The 14,732-nt window shown below is 43.0% G+C and overlaps 1 protein-coding gene across 3 annotated transcripts in view; it reads right to left on the bottom strand.

Annotated features, from left to right (window-relative positions):
• c15h16orf89 (chromosome 15 C16orf89 homolog) overlaps positions 1-14,732 on the bottom strand; it is a 68,761-nt gene that overhangs the window by 20,223 nt on the left and 33,806 nt on the right. For 2 of the 3 annotated variants that reach the window (XM_078558314.1, XM_078558316.1), the window contains exon 6: positions 13,255-13,417. In XM_078558314.1, coding sequence (XP_078414440.1) covers positions 13,255-13,417 — 163 coding nt within the window. Of the gene's footprint in view, positions 1-9,329; positions 9,432-13,254; positions 13,418-14,732 lie in introns of all 3 variants that reach the window. The other variant, XM_078558313.1, reaches the window with a different exon arrangement.

Below are 14,732 nucleotides of genomic sequence, written 5' to 3'. Positions count from 1 at the left end.
ACCCTCACCACTTGCTTCCCCACCTATTTTTGTGTCATCCACAAATTTGGCAATAGTACATTCACTTCCCTTATCTAAGTTATTAATATATATTGTAAATAATTGTGGCCCCAGCACTGATCCCCAGCACTGATCCACTAGTTACAGGTTGCCACCCTGAAAATGCCCCCCTTATCCCAATTCTGTTTTCTTTTAGTTAGCCAATCCTCTATCCATGCTAATATACTACCCCCAACACCATGGCCACTATTAAGTAGCTTATGTGTTGTACCTTATCGAATGCCTTTTGGAAATCCAAATATACTACATCTACTGGTTCTCCTTTATCTATCCTGCATGCTACCACCTCAAAGAATTCTAATGAATTTGTCAGGAATGATTTCCCCTTCATGAAGCCTTGCTGGCTCCACTTGATTATATTATGCATTTCTAAATGCTCTGCTATTACATCCTTTATAATAGACTCTAACATTTTCCCAATGACGGATGTTAAGCTAACTGGCCTATAGTTACCTGTTTTTTTGTCTCTGTCCCTTTTTGAATAAGGGCGTTACAATGGCAGTTTTCCAATCTTCTGGGGCTTTTCCAGAATCTAAGGATTCCTGGAAGATTACTATTAGTTTACCCACTATCTATGTAGCTACTCCCTTGAATATCCTAGGATGCAATGCGTCAGGTCCAGGGGACTTATCAACCTTTAGCCCCATTAGTTTTTCCAGTATTTTTTCTCTAGTGATAGTTATTGTATTTATTTCCTCCCCCTCTTTTTCCCCTTGATTATTTAGTATTTTTGGAATGCTATTAGTGTCTTCTACTGTAAAGACTGATGCAAAGTATTTATTCAACTCCTCTGCCATTTCCTGGTTCCCCATTATTATTTCCCCAGCCGTGTTCTCTAAGCAGCCTATATTGACTTTGCCTCTCTCTTCCTTTTTATATATTTAAAGAAGCTTTAAAATTTAGGGTGAAAGGGGAAAGATTTTGGGGGGGAACATTAGGGGGAACTTCTTCACTCAGAGAGTGGTGAGAGTGTGGAACGAGCTGCCATCTGACGTGGTAAATGCGGGCTCACTCTTAAGTTTTAAGAATAAATTGGATAGATACATGGATGGGAGAGGTCTGGAGGGTTATGGACTGGGTGCAGGTCAATGGGATTAGCAGAATAATATTTTGGCACAGATTAGAAGGGCCGAATGGCCTGTTTTCTGTGCTGTAGTGTTCTATGGTTCTATGGTTCTAAGCTATTGCTGTCTGTTTTTATATTACTTTCTAGTTTATCCTCAAAGATTATTTTCTCTCTCTTCATTTTTTTGGTCATCTTTTGTTAGCTTTTAAAACTTTCCCAAACCTCTGGTTTACCACTAATCTTTGCCACATTGTATGTTTTTCCTTTCAATTTGATACTATCCTTTACTTCCTTGATTAACCAGGGTTGGATTATCCCCTTCCTAGAAACTTTCTTCCTTGCTGAGATATATCTTTGTTGTGAGTCATGAACTATTTTCTTAAACATCTGCTTTTGATCATCAACCATCTTTTCTGCTAAACGGTTTTCCCAGTTCACTCCAGCAAGCTCTGCCCTCATTCCTTTGTAATTAGCCTTATTTAAGTTTAGCACAGTTGTTTCTGACTCAAGTTTCTCACTCTCAAATTGAATGCTAAATTCCACCATGTCATGGTCACTGTGTCCTAGGGGATCTTTTACTCTGAGATCATTTATTAAACCTGCCTTATTACACATTACCAGATTCAAAATAGCCTGATCCTTGGTTGGATCCACAACATTGTTCTAGAAAACTGTCCCAAATACATTCTATGAACTCTTGCTCATGGCTACCTCTGCCAATTTGATTTTCCCAATCTACATGAAGATTAAAGGCACCCATGATTAATGTACTGCCTTTTTTACATGCTCTCATTATCTCCTGATTTATTCACTGTCCTACAGTACTGTTAGGGGGCCTATAGACTACTCCCACCATTGTCTCTACCCTTGTTATTTCTTACTTCCACCCATATGGATTCTACATCTTCCGATCCAAGATTATTTCTTGCTATCGTACTTATTCCATCTTGTAGTAACAAAGCTACCCCACCTCCCTTTCCTTCCTGCCTGTCCTTTCAAAAAGTCACATGCCCCTGAATATTTAATTCCCAGCTTTGATCTCCTTGTAACCACGTCTTCGTAATGGCTATAAGATCATACCCATTAATCTCTATTTAGAACCATAGAACCATAGAATACTACAGCACAGAAAACAGGCCATTCGGCCCTTCTAGTCTGTGCCGAAATATTATTCCGCTAGTCCCATTGACTTGCACCTAGTCCATAACCCTCCAGGCCTCTCCCATCCATGTATCTATCCAATTTATTCTTAAAACTTAAGAGTGAGCCTGCATTTACCACGTCAGATGGTAGCTTGTTCCACACTCTCACCACTCTCTGAGTGAAGAAGTTCCCCCTAATGTTCCCCCTAAACCTTTCCCCTTTCACCCTAAAGCCATGTCCTCTCGTGTTTATCTCTCCTAATCTAAGTGGAAAGAGCCTACTTGCATTTACTCTGTCTATACCCCTCATAATCTTGTAAACTTCTATCAAATCTCCCCTCATTCTTCTACGCTCCAAGGAATAAAGTCCTAACCTGTTTAATCTTTCCCTGTAACTCAACTCCTTAAGACCCGGCAACATCCTAGTAAATCTTCTCAGCACTCTCTCAATCTTACTGATATCCTTCCTGTAGTTAGGCGACCAGAACTGCACATAATACTCCAAAGTTGGCCTCACCAATGTCATAAACAACCTCACTATAACATCCCAACTCCTATACTCAATACTTTGATTTATGAAGGCCAATATGCCAAAAGCTTTCTTTACAACCCTGTCTACCTCTGACGCCACCTTCAGGGAATTATGTATCTGAACTCTCAGATCCCTTTGTTCCTCTGCACTCCTCAGTGCCCTACCATTTACTGTGTATGTCCTACCAAAATGCAACACCTTACACTTTTCCGCATTAAATTCCATCTGCCATTTTCTGGCCCATTTTTCCAGTTGGTCCAGATCCCTCTGCAAGCTTTGAAAGCCTTCCTCGCTGTCCACAACGCCTCCAATCTTAGTGTCATCAGCAAACTTGCTGATCCAATTTACCACATTATCATCCAAATCATTGATATAGACAACAAACAACAATGGTCCCAGCACAGATCCCTGAGGCACACCACTAGTCACAGACCTCCAGTCTGAGAAGCAATCATTCACTACCACTTTCTGTCTTCTCCCACACAGCCAATTTCGAATCCAGTTTACAACCTCTCCATGGATACCAAGTGTCTGAACCTTCTGAACTAACCTCCCATGTGGGACCTTGTCAAAGGCCTTACTAAAGTCCATGTAGACAACATCCACAGCCTTTCCTTCATCTACTTTCTTGGTAACCTCCTCGAAGAACTCTACAAGGTTCGTTAAACACGACCTACCACGCACAAAGCCATGCTGACTATCCTTAATCAGCCCTTGGCTGTCCAAATAATTGTATATCCGATCTCTCAGAACACCTTCCAATAATTTACCTACTACTGATGTCAGGCTCACTGGCTTGTAATTACCTGGTTTACTTTTGGAGCCTTTTTTAAACAACGGAACAATATGAGCTACCCTCCAATCCTCCGGCACCTCACCCGTAGCTAAGGACATTTTAAATATTTCTGCCGTTAATTTATTTGTTTTGTTCCGAATATTACATGCATTTAAGTAAAGAGCCATTAATTTATTCTTTTTACAATTTTTCCCCTTTTGACCCAACTTGCTGTTGCTTTTTTAATGTTTGTACACTCTGTCCCTTCCTGTCACACTCTGGGAATCATTACCTAAATAGCTGCCCTGCAAGGCTGCCATATCCTATTGCTTTGTAAGTGTACGTATCCCCTCTCCAGAACCCTCCCTCCACTCTATTTAGTTTAAAGCCCTCTCTACAGGCCTAGTTATTTGATTCACCAGGGCACTGGTCCCAGCATGGGTCAAGTGAAGCCCGTCCCACCAGAACAGCTCCCTTCCACCCAGGTACTGGTGCCAGTGCCCCATGAACTGAAACCCATTCCTCCCACACCAATCTTTGAGCCACGCATTTAACTCATTGACTTTATTTACCCTATGCCAATTTGCCCATAGCTCAGGTAGTAATCCCGAGATTATTATTTGGGGGTTCTGCTTTTTAATTTAGTTCTTAACAGTTCAAATTCTTTCAGACTTCCTTTCTCGTCCTATCAACATCGTTGGCACCAATGTGGATGATGACAACTGGATCCCTCCTCTCCCACTCCAAGTTCCTCTCCAGCCCTGAGGAGATGTCCTTAACCCTGGCACCAGGCAGGCAACACAGCCTTTGGGACTCACGCTTACAGCTGCAGAGAACAGTATCAGTTCCCCTAATTATACTGTCTCCTACCGCTACTACGTTCCTGTCTCCTCCCCCCATTTGAATGGCTCCCTGTACCATAGTGCCACAGTCAGTTCACTCATCCTCCCTGCAGTCCTCACTCTCGTCCACACAGCTTGCAAGAACTTGGTAACTGTTGGACAGTTGCGGGGTCTGAGGGTCCTCGAACACTACCCCCTGGGTCCCCATATTTGCCTCACCTGCAGTCACACCCTCCTGTCCCTGATCACAGACCAAATTTGAATTATCTAATGTGAGGAGTGTGACCACCTCCTGGAGCAAAGTGTCCAGGTAACTTTCCCCCTCCCTGATGTGGCACAATGTCTGCAGCTTGGACTCCAGATCCTCAACTAGGGTCCGAAGTTCCTCGAACTGCAAATACTTGCTACAGATGTGTTTGCCCTGGGTCACCTTGATGTCCAGCAGCTCCCACATGCTACAGCAGCAACACATCACCCATCCTGCCATCGCTATCGTATTTTATTTAATTAATTTATTAATTAATTACTCTAGCATCCCTGCTCTTTATGCTTGAAGAATCCCCTACTTTTTACACTTTATTGTAATTATTTTTTACACCACTCAAGATCCTATACTTAAGCTATTTTTAAGAAAAAGAGAAAAAAAGACTAGAGACCTAAACACAAACTAAAGACCTAACTTTTACATTAAAGCCTAGAAATGCTCAATCGGCTGCTCTCCACGTTCTTTTCCCTCTCACGCTCTTTAATGGTCTCTCATCTCTCTCTCCGTACACTTTAATGGCCCCTCGTCTCTCTCTCTCTCCGCAGTCTTTAATGGTTCCTTGTCTCTCTTTCTCTTTGCACTCTGTAATGGTCTCTCGTCTCTCTCTCTCCCCGAACTCTTTAATGGCCTCTCTTCTACTGTCTCTTCATATTCTTCCCACCAAAATGAATCAATTCACATTTCTCTGCATTAAATTTCATCTGCCATGTGTCTGCCCACTCCACCAGCCTGTTTAGGTCCTTTTGAAGTTCTACACTGTCCTCCTCACAGTTCACAATGCTTCCAAGTTTCCACAAATTCGCAAATTTTGAAATTGTACCCTATATCAGGAAAAACAAGGGGTCCACACTGACCCCTGGGGATCTCCACTACAAACCTTCCTCCAGCTTTAAAAGCATCCATTAACCACTACCCTCTGTTTCCTGTCACTCAGCCAATTCCGTGTCCACGTTGCCACTGTCCCTTTTATTCATGAGATCTAACTTTGTCCCTAAGTCTGTTTAGCGGCACTGTGTTAAATGCCTTCTTGTAGTCCGTGTAAACCACATGAACTGCATTCTCCTCATCAACCCTCTATTTCCTCATCAGAAAACTCCAGCTAGTCAGTTAAACGCGATTCGCTCTTAACAAATCCTTTCCTTAATTAACTCTCATTTGCCCAAGTGGCTATTAATTTTGCCTTGAATTATTGTTTCTAGGAACATCCCCACCACCGAGGTTAAACTGAGTGGCCCCTCATTGCTGGGCTTAACTTTACACCTTTTTTTGAACAAGGGTTTTAAATTGGCAATTTCCCAGTCCTCAGGCACCACCCCAGAGTCCAAGGAAGACTGAAAAATTATGGCCAGTGCCTCTGCAATTTCCACGTTCACTTCCCTCAGTATCTTGGGTGCATCTCATCCAGTCCTGGTGATTTATCAATTTTAAGGGCAGACAGCCTATCAAATACCTTCTCCTCATCAAATTTTAAACCCTTCAAGTGTCTGAGTGACCCAAGTAGCATCTTGTTCCTTAGTAAAGACAGATGCAAACTTACAAAATTCTTACAGGATGTGACAGGGTAGATGTGGATAGGATGTTTCCCCTGGCTGGGGAGTCTAGAACCAGGGGACATAATCTCAGGATAAGGGGTGGCTATTTAAGACCAAGCTAAGGAGGAATTTCTTCACTCAGAGGGTGGTGAATCTTTGGAATTCTCTACCCCAGAGAGCTGTGGAAGCTTAGTCATTGACCATGTTCAAGACAGAAATCAATAGGTTTCTGGAGATTAATGACATCAAGGGAGATGGTGAGGGAAAGTGCCATTGAGGTAGATGATCAGCCATGATCCAATTGAATGGCGGAGCAGGCTCAAGGGGCAGAATGGCCTCCTCCTGTTCCTATGGTCATACTCTGCCTATTGCGAACAGCTGAAGGAATGTGCTATTTGATTCGATCAGCCTGTCACTGGGACATACAGCCTACATATGACATCACACCAGCACTGAAACAACCCTACTCAATTGTCTGGTAGGTAGAATATCCTTTTGGTTTGACAGCAACATCCTGGCTTGTGGAAAATACCACTCGCCACCACGTGGTGGCAGCATGAAGTGGCTTCCTTAACCCGTTGTTCAATTTCTTGACACACTTTACCTTTCCAGGGTGATTTGAGGCACATCGGGCACTTTTTCAGGTCCAAAATTGACAGCCTTTGGCTCATTTGTGAGTTTGCATGATATAGAGTGAACAATGGTCTGATCAGATAAAAGCAAAATCCTACAGATGCTGGAAATCTGACAAAAAAACAGAAAATGCTGCAAAAACTCAGCAGGTCTGACCGCATCTGTGGAGAGAAAAACAGAGTTGACATTTCGAGTCCATATGACCTTTCTTCAGAGCTAAAGAGAAATGTGATGAAATTTATACTGTTTAGGAGGGGATAGAGCAGGTGAAGCCGGTTAGAAGGCCAGTGATAGGTGGGGGCTAAGGAGAGATTGACAAAGATGTCATGAACAAAAGGACAAAGGGAGTGTTAATGGTAGTGTAAGGGCTAAAAAAAGTGCTGATAGTGGCAAAGGTAAGAAAGTAGAATGTGGTTATGGCAGAACAAGGGTAAGCATTCTGAAAAGAACAACATGAACAAGTAACAGATGGTCCTAGTGGGGGTGGGGTGGAGAAAAAAGGATCGAAATTGGATGAAAAGGTGGGGGGATAAAAAGGGGGATAAAACAATCAATAGAGGAATATAAAGGAATAAAAATAAATAAACAAATACATAAAAATAAGTGGATGAAAAATAAAAATGAATTCTGGGAAAAGGAGGTAAAAAACAAAAAGGGGGTGGGGAAGGAGGAGAGAGTTCATGGTCTGAAGTTGTTGAACTCAATATTCAGTCCGGAAGGCTGTAAAGTGCCTAATCAGAAGATGAGGTGCTGTTCCTCCAGTTTGCATTGAGCTTCACTGGAACATTGCAGCAGGCCAAGGATGGACATGTGGGCATGAGAGCAGGGTGGTGTGTTGAAATGGCAAGCGACAGGGAGGTCTGGGTCATGCTTGCAGACAGACCGAAGGTGTTCCGCAAAGCGGTCACCCAGTCTGCGTTTGGTCTCGCCAATGTAGAGGAAACCGCATTGGGAGCAGCGGATGCAGTAGACTAAATTGAGGGAAGTGCAAGTGAAATGCTTCTTCACCTGAAAGTAGTGTTTGGGCTCTTGGACAGTGAGGAGAGGGGAAGTAAAGAGGCAGGTATTACACCTTCTGCGATTGCATGGGAAGGTGCCGAGGGAAAGGGTGAGGTGTGGGGGGTGATGGACCAGGGTGTCCTGGAGGGAACGGTCCCTAAGGAATGCCAACAAGCGGGGGAGGTGGGGGGGCTGAGGGGAAGATGTGTTTGGTGGTGGCATCATGCTGGAGTTGGTGGAAATGGCGGAGGATGATCCTTTGAATGCGGAGGCTGGTGGGATGAAAAGTGAGGACAAGAGGGACCCTATCATGGTTCTGGGAGGGAGAGGAAGATGTGAGGGCAGAGGTGTGGGAAATGAGCCGGACACAGTTGAGGGCCCTGTCAACCACAATGGGTGGGAAACCTTAGTTAATGAAGAAGGAAGACATGTCAGAAGCGCCGTTTTGGAAAGTAGCATCATCGGAACAGATGCAACGGAGGCAAAGGAACTGAGAGAATGGGATGGAGTCCTTGTAGAAAGCAGGGTAAGAGGAGTTGTAGTCGAGGTAACTGTGGGAGTTGGTGGACTTGTAATGAATATTGGTGGATGGTCTATCACCAGAAATTGAGACAGAGAGGTCAAGGAAGGGAAGGGAGGTGTCGGAGGTGGACCATGTGAAAGTGATGGAGGGGTGGAAATTGGAAACAAAATTGGTAAATTTTTCCAGGTCCAGACGAGAGCATGAAGCGGCACCGAAACAGTCATCGATGTACCAATAAGGAATGTTCCACATACCCTATAAAGAGACGGGCATAACTGGGGCCCATGTGGATACCCATAGCCACACCTTTTATTTGGAGGAAATGAGACAAGTTTAAGGAGAAATTGTTTAGTGAGAGAACAAGTTCAGCCAGGTGGAGGAGGGTGGTGGTGGATGGGGGTCGTTCGGGCCTCTGATCCAGGAGAGCCCTGGTGGAGGATGGAGGTGTAGAGGGATTGGACGTCCATGGTGAAGAGGCGGTGGTTAGGGCCAGGGAACTGGAAATTGTTGATGTGACTTAGGGCATCAGAGGAATCAGGATCAGGATAGTTATTGTCTCACAGGGTAACTTTGATGCACTCTATTTCTGCATCAAGCTTGCAAACTGAGCAAATGGCCTTATTTACAAGATTGCCGATAAGGCCAATCTCAGTGTGTGGAACCTTACAAATCCCAACATGGATATTAACCGGAGAAGATAGGGTTGTGGTAGACAGTCATGTAGAGCCCATTAGTGGATTTCTGAACATTTTTATCTTAGGGTTAGGGGACAGGGTGAGTAAATATGACTAGGACTACTAAATCATATGCACAGTAAATTGGTTAGGCTGAATGGCTTGATTATGCATTGTCACTTCTATGTATTTCTATATAACCTTTTTAAAGCAAAATGTGAGGCTTGTGAAGAGTGCATCATCTGTAACATTGATTAATGTTCACTGGTTAGAATGAATCACTCACCGGGCTTTCCAAAGCAGCCAGCTAGCCACTGCCACGTCAGGATTGGTTCAAGCCATCGGGCCTTATAAAAATCAGAAAATCCAGCTTGCCCACAAAGCATCACTGCAAATGTTAGACATTTAATCATTGGCTATGATTTCAAACAGACTTAAACTAGTATTTTGAATGTACCTCTCAATCTGCCTTATACCTTTAATGCAGACTCACCAGGTACCAACACCAAAAACAGCAATCCATAATGAAATCTGAAAACCACAAGGTATACAGGGCAGAATGTGCCTCACAGAATCACAGAATGTTTAAAGTGCAGAATGAGGCCTTTCAGCCCATCGCATCTGCACTTGCTCTCCAAATGAAGTGCCATTCTCCCACCTTCTCTCCATAACGCTGCACATTCTTCCTTTTCAGATAACAGTCTAATTATCTCTTGAAAGCTTCAATTGAACCTGCTTCCACCACACTCCCAGGCAATGCATTCCAGATCCTAACTAGCTGTATAAACATTTTTTTCCCCCTCATACCGCTTTTGCTTCTTTTACTTTAAACTTGTGACCTCTCATACTCGATCCTTTCACGAATGGGAACAGTTTCTCCCTACCTACTCTGTCCAGGCCCCTCATGATTTTGAATACCTCTACCAAATCTCCTCTCAGCCTCAATCCTAACTTCTCCAATCTATCTTCATACCTGAAGTTCCTCATCCCTGGGACCATTCTCATGAATCTTTTCTGCACTCTCTCCAACGTCTTCATATCCTTCCTAAAGTGTAGTGCCCAGAACTGAACACAAGACTCCACCTGAGGCCGAACTAGTGTCTTATACAGATAGGTGGTAGTACAGAACATGAGTATTGCTGAAAAAGACATGTTGTTGAAGCTTTTTGTCTTACACTCATCAGGACAGATGCAAGAATACCAAATGTAAAGGGAACGAGAATTTATACTGCATGAGAAGAGAGTGTTGATTGGTTGGCAAGTGGACACTGATTGGTAAAGGCGTTGCCAAGGGGAATGCACCAGTTAACTTTTGACTGACAGTCTATGCGGGGACTGACAGGCACTCCATATAGGAACACAGGAAATGTAGTAGTTCATTCAGCCCACTGAACCTTCTCCACCATTCATAAGAAGATAAGATGATAAGAAATAGGAACAGGAGTAGACCATTCGGCCCCTCAATAAGATCATGGCTGTTCTTCTTGTGTTTCGATTTCCACATTCCCATCTTACCCTGATAATCTTTGGTTCCCTTGCCTAACAAGAATCATATCTACCCCTGCCTTAAAAATATTCAATGACCCCACCTCCACCACCTTCTGAGGCAGAGAGTTCCAGAGTCGCACAACCTCAGAGAAAAAATTTTTCCTCATCTCTGTCCTAAAAGGGAAACCCTTAATTTTAAAACAATGCCCCCGAGTTTTGGATTCTCCCACAAGAGGAAACATCCTTTCCACGTCCACCTTGTCAATGCCATTCAGGATCTTGTATACTTCAATCAAATCACCCCTCATTATACTAAACTCCAGTGGAAACAAGCCCAGTCTGTCCAACCTTTCCTCTTAAGACAACCCACTCATTCCTGGTATCAATCTGGTAAACCTCCACTGAATCGCCTCCAATGTATATACATCCTTCCTTAAATAAGGAGACCAAAACTGCACACAGTATTCAAGGTGCGGTCTCACCAATGCCCTGTATAGCTGAAGCATAACATCCTTACCTTTATGTTCAATCCCTCTCATAATAAAGGATAGCATTCCATTAGCCTTCTTAATTACTTGCTGTACCTTCAGACCAACTTTTTGTGACTCATGTACTAGAGCACCTAGATCCCTCTGCACCTCAGAATTATGCAGCTGTTCTCCATTTAAGTAGTACTCTGCTTTTTTGTTCTTCCTGTCAAAGTGAACAACTTCACACTTTCCCCCATTAAACTCCATTTTCCAGATCTTTGCCCTCTCACTCAACCTATCTATATCCACCTGCAACCTCATGTCCTCTTCACAACATACTTTCCTACCTATATTTGTGTCATCTGCAAATTTAGCTCCCATATCTTCGCTCTCCTCATCTAAGTCATTGATGTGAGTTGTAAAAAGCTGAGGCCCCAGCACAGACCCCTGTAGGACTCCACTTGTCACATCCTGCCAATCCAAAAAAGACCCATTTATGCACACGCTCCCCTTTCTGCCAGCCAGCCAGGCAGCCAATCTTCTATCCATGCTAATATGTTACCCTCTATACCATGGACTTTTATTTTCTGTAATAACCTTTGATGTGGCACCTTATCAAATGCCTTCTGGGAATCCAAGTACAGCACGTCCACAGGCTCCCCTTTATCCACTGCTCATGTTACTCCTTCAAAAAACTCCAATAAATTGGTTAAACATGATTTTCCTTTCACAAAACTCCATGCTGACTCTTTCCGATTGCCTTGAGCTCGTCTAAGTGCCCAGCTATAACCTCCTTAATGATCGATTCTAACAACTTCCCCATGACAGACATCAAGCTAACTGGCCTATAGTTTCTTTTTTCTGCCTCCCTCCCTTCTTGAATAGAGGGGTTATATTTTCTACTTTCCAGTCTGATGGAACCTTTCCAGAATCTAGCGAATTTTCAAAAATTAACACCAGCACATCGACCACCTCATTAGCCACCTCTTTTAAGACCCTAGGAAGTAATCCATTGAGACCCAGAGACTTTCCAGCCCACAGCACCATCAATTTCCTCGGTATCGTTTCCCTAGTGATTTCAATTTCACCAAGTTCTTCTCTCCCTTTCACCTGATAACTGTGTCTTTTTCTGCAGCAATACTCAAGTTTTGACCCATAAATCTTCTTTCGACTTACTACTCCTACTAACTTTTACAAATTACCTCCCACTCACTTCCTCCTGCAAGCCTGACTTGTTCCCAGACTCACAGCGAGGGCGAGGGAGAGGGGTGGTGAGGGAGAGGGGTGGCAAGGGAGGCAGCAAGCGAGAGAGTCAGGGAGGGAGGCGGTGAGCAGGAGTGTTGGGAGAGGGAGACAGTGAGCTGGAGGGTCAGGGAGGGGAAGCGAAGCAGTGAGCGGGAGGGTTGGGAGAGGGAGAAAGTGAGCTGGAGGGTCAGGGAGGGGAAGGGAAGCATTGAGCGGGAGGGTTGGGAGAGGGAGAAAGTGAGCTGGAGGGTCAGGGAGGGGAAGGGAAGCAGTGAGCGGGAGGGTTGGGGGAGGGAAGTGATGAGCGGGAAAGTGATCAAAAACAAAAACAGAATTACCTGGAAAAACTCAGCAGGTCTGGCAGCATCGGTGGAGAAGAAATCAGTTAACGTTTCGAGTCTTCATGAAGGGTCATGAAGACTCGAAACGTTAACTGATTTCTTCTCCACCGATGCTGCCAGACCTGCTGAGTTTTTCCAGGTAATTCTGTTTTTGTTTTGGATTTCCAGCATCCGCAGTAGCTTTTAGCTTTTTGTTTTTATCAGCGGGAAAGTGATGTTTTGTTTTTTAAAAAAAACTCAGCATGCGCTCAAATGAAAATGGAGGCAGTGCTATTTGATGAACTTTCCTAATTTACTGACCGACTAAGACATGAAAGTACTATTAGAATACGCTTTAACAAAGAGATACCTGTACACTACGAGAAAGAAAGAAATGTATGACTTTATTACACATACACACAGAGGAAGTTTTCCTCATCCCCTCAAAATCAGGTCTCTTGTTGCCCAGTGGATTTAACAGAGGAAAAGACACAATATAAAGATTCTTTTAAATGGAACTAATGCAGAGGGTGGAAAACACATTCGAAAAGGAATTTAAGCCAGTTACAACAAACAATGAATATAAAAAAGTAATGGGCACATTATGATCCATTGGGGAGACCATAAACCTCGTTTACTATTTCCAATTTCAGCATGTTAATTTGTCTTTAAATAGAAGCTATTTTACCGTTCTCCAGAAATAAATCCCGCTGGGAGTATGGAAAGTCATTGTTTTCGATTTCCAGATTTCTTTGCATCATGTTGGAGCAGAAAATCTTCTTATAGCCCTGAACAATGAGGGAAGCTTTTGAATCCATGTGCTGCGCTCCAACAATATTTGAGCACCTTTTCTAGAATTTGAATAGAAAGGAAAATCATTTGGGAAGTAAAGAGACTTCATCAAAATTAATTTGACCAAAAAAGTTTGATTTTTCTCATTTAAACTTTATTTTTTCCCTGGAAGTAATTACTCAATTTCTAGCACTGTTTGATATAAGCTTGTACTGTTTACCATTCCTTGGAATGAATGTCTGCCTTTGTACCTCAGCCCTACATGCAGTCACATGTCTTTCTCAAGAGCTGGATTATTCTGTTTCTTTCTCCATTTCATGAATAATTTAAGTTTTTAAATTTGAAGATTGTCAAAATTAACAGCTCAATAATGAAATGAATTCTCATTTGATCCCATAATTATTTGTGTCAAACTTATATTTAAAAGTGAGTGCTTTTTTGCTTTGATCCTCTCCTGTCTCTCCCTGCACAGTGAGGCTTGGACAGATGCTCACCAACTGAGAAGGATTCTCCTTCAGATAGTCCTACTGTTCCTATTATGATGATTTTAAGATGCCAGTGGTTAATTCTGACTCAGAAGATCACGGGTTCAAATCCATCACCAGACACTTGAACTAAGCTGACATTTTGACACAGTACAGAGTGTCAGATGTCTCGTCTTTTGGATAAGCCATTAAACTGAGGTCCCTTTCAGGTGAGCAGAAAAGATCCCATGGAACTAGTTGAAGAAGAGCAGGAGTCCTCCCATATTGACACATTAACCCATTTGTTTTGGGATCTTGCTGTGCACAAATTGGCTGTGACTTTTCCCTACATTACAACAGTGGCTACACTTCAAAAGCAAATCATTGGCTGTAAAATGCCTTGGGATACCCTGAGGTTGCGAAAGGAGTTATGTAAATGTACTTTCTTTCTCAATATCATTTCAAGTCTTCGGCAATTCTTTGTCAGATTCAAAATAGAATCCAGGACCATTCTTCTGTTTGTGTACCATCACTCCAGCCTGGATTTATTATAACAGATTTTCCTAATAAATCACTCGTTACAAAGCAGATTCCATGGGCAATGTTCATAGAAGAAAATAGTGACACCCATAATGGAAGCAGCCCAATGTTCCACCTAGTAACTTAAATGGTTCAAAATTCAACATTTCCCATTATAAATGTGCTGGCTGCCTGTATGATTTTACTCTAGTCACTGAACTCAGATGCAACAGGAAAATCTATCCCATCTGTCGGTTGGTTGGCACCTTCCATCTGCAAGAGATGATGGGAATGCAGCCTCAGAACTCTGGTATATCCAACACACTATAATCCAGGAAATGGCTTTACCCCAAGGTGAAAATTAATCTTTGGTGATGTACTCATAGCTCAT

The sequence above is a fragment of the Cetorhinus maximus genome, chromosome 15 (assembly GCF_964194155.1).
Source record: "Cetorhinus maximus chromosome 15, sCetMax3.hap1.1, whole genome shotgun sequence".
In the NCBI taxonomy this organism is placed as follows: domain Eukaryota; kingdom Metazoa; phylum Chordata; class Chondrichthyes; order Lamniformes; family Cetorhinidae; genus Cetorhinus; species Cetorhinus maximus.
Note: the sequence above shows the minus strand (reverse complement) of the source record. Positions and strands in the feature narration are given on the sequence as shown.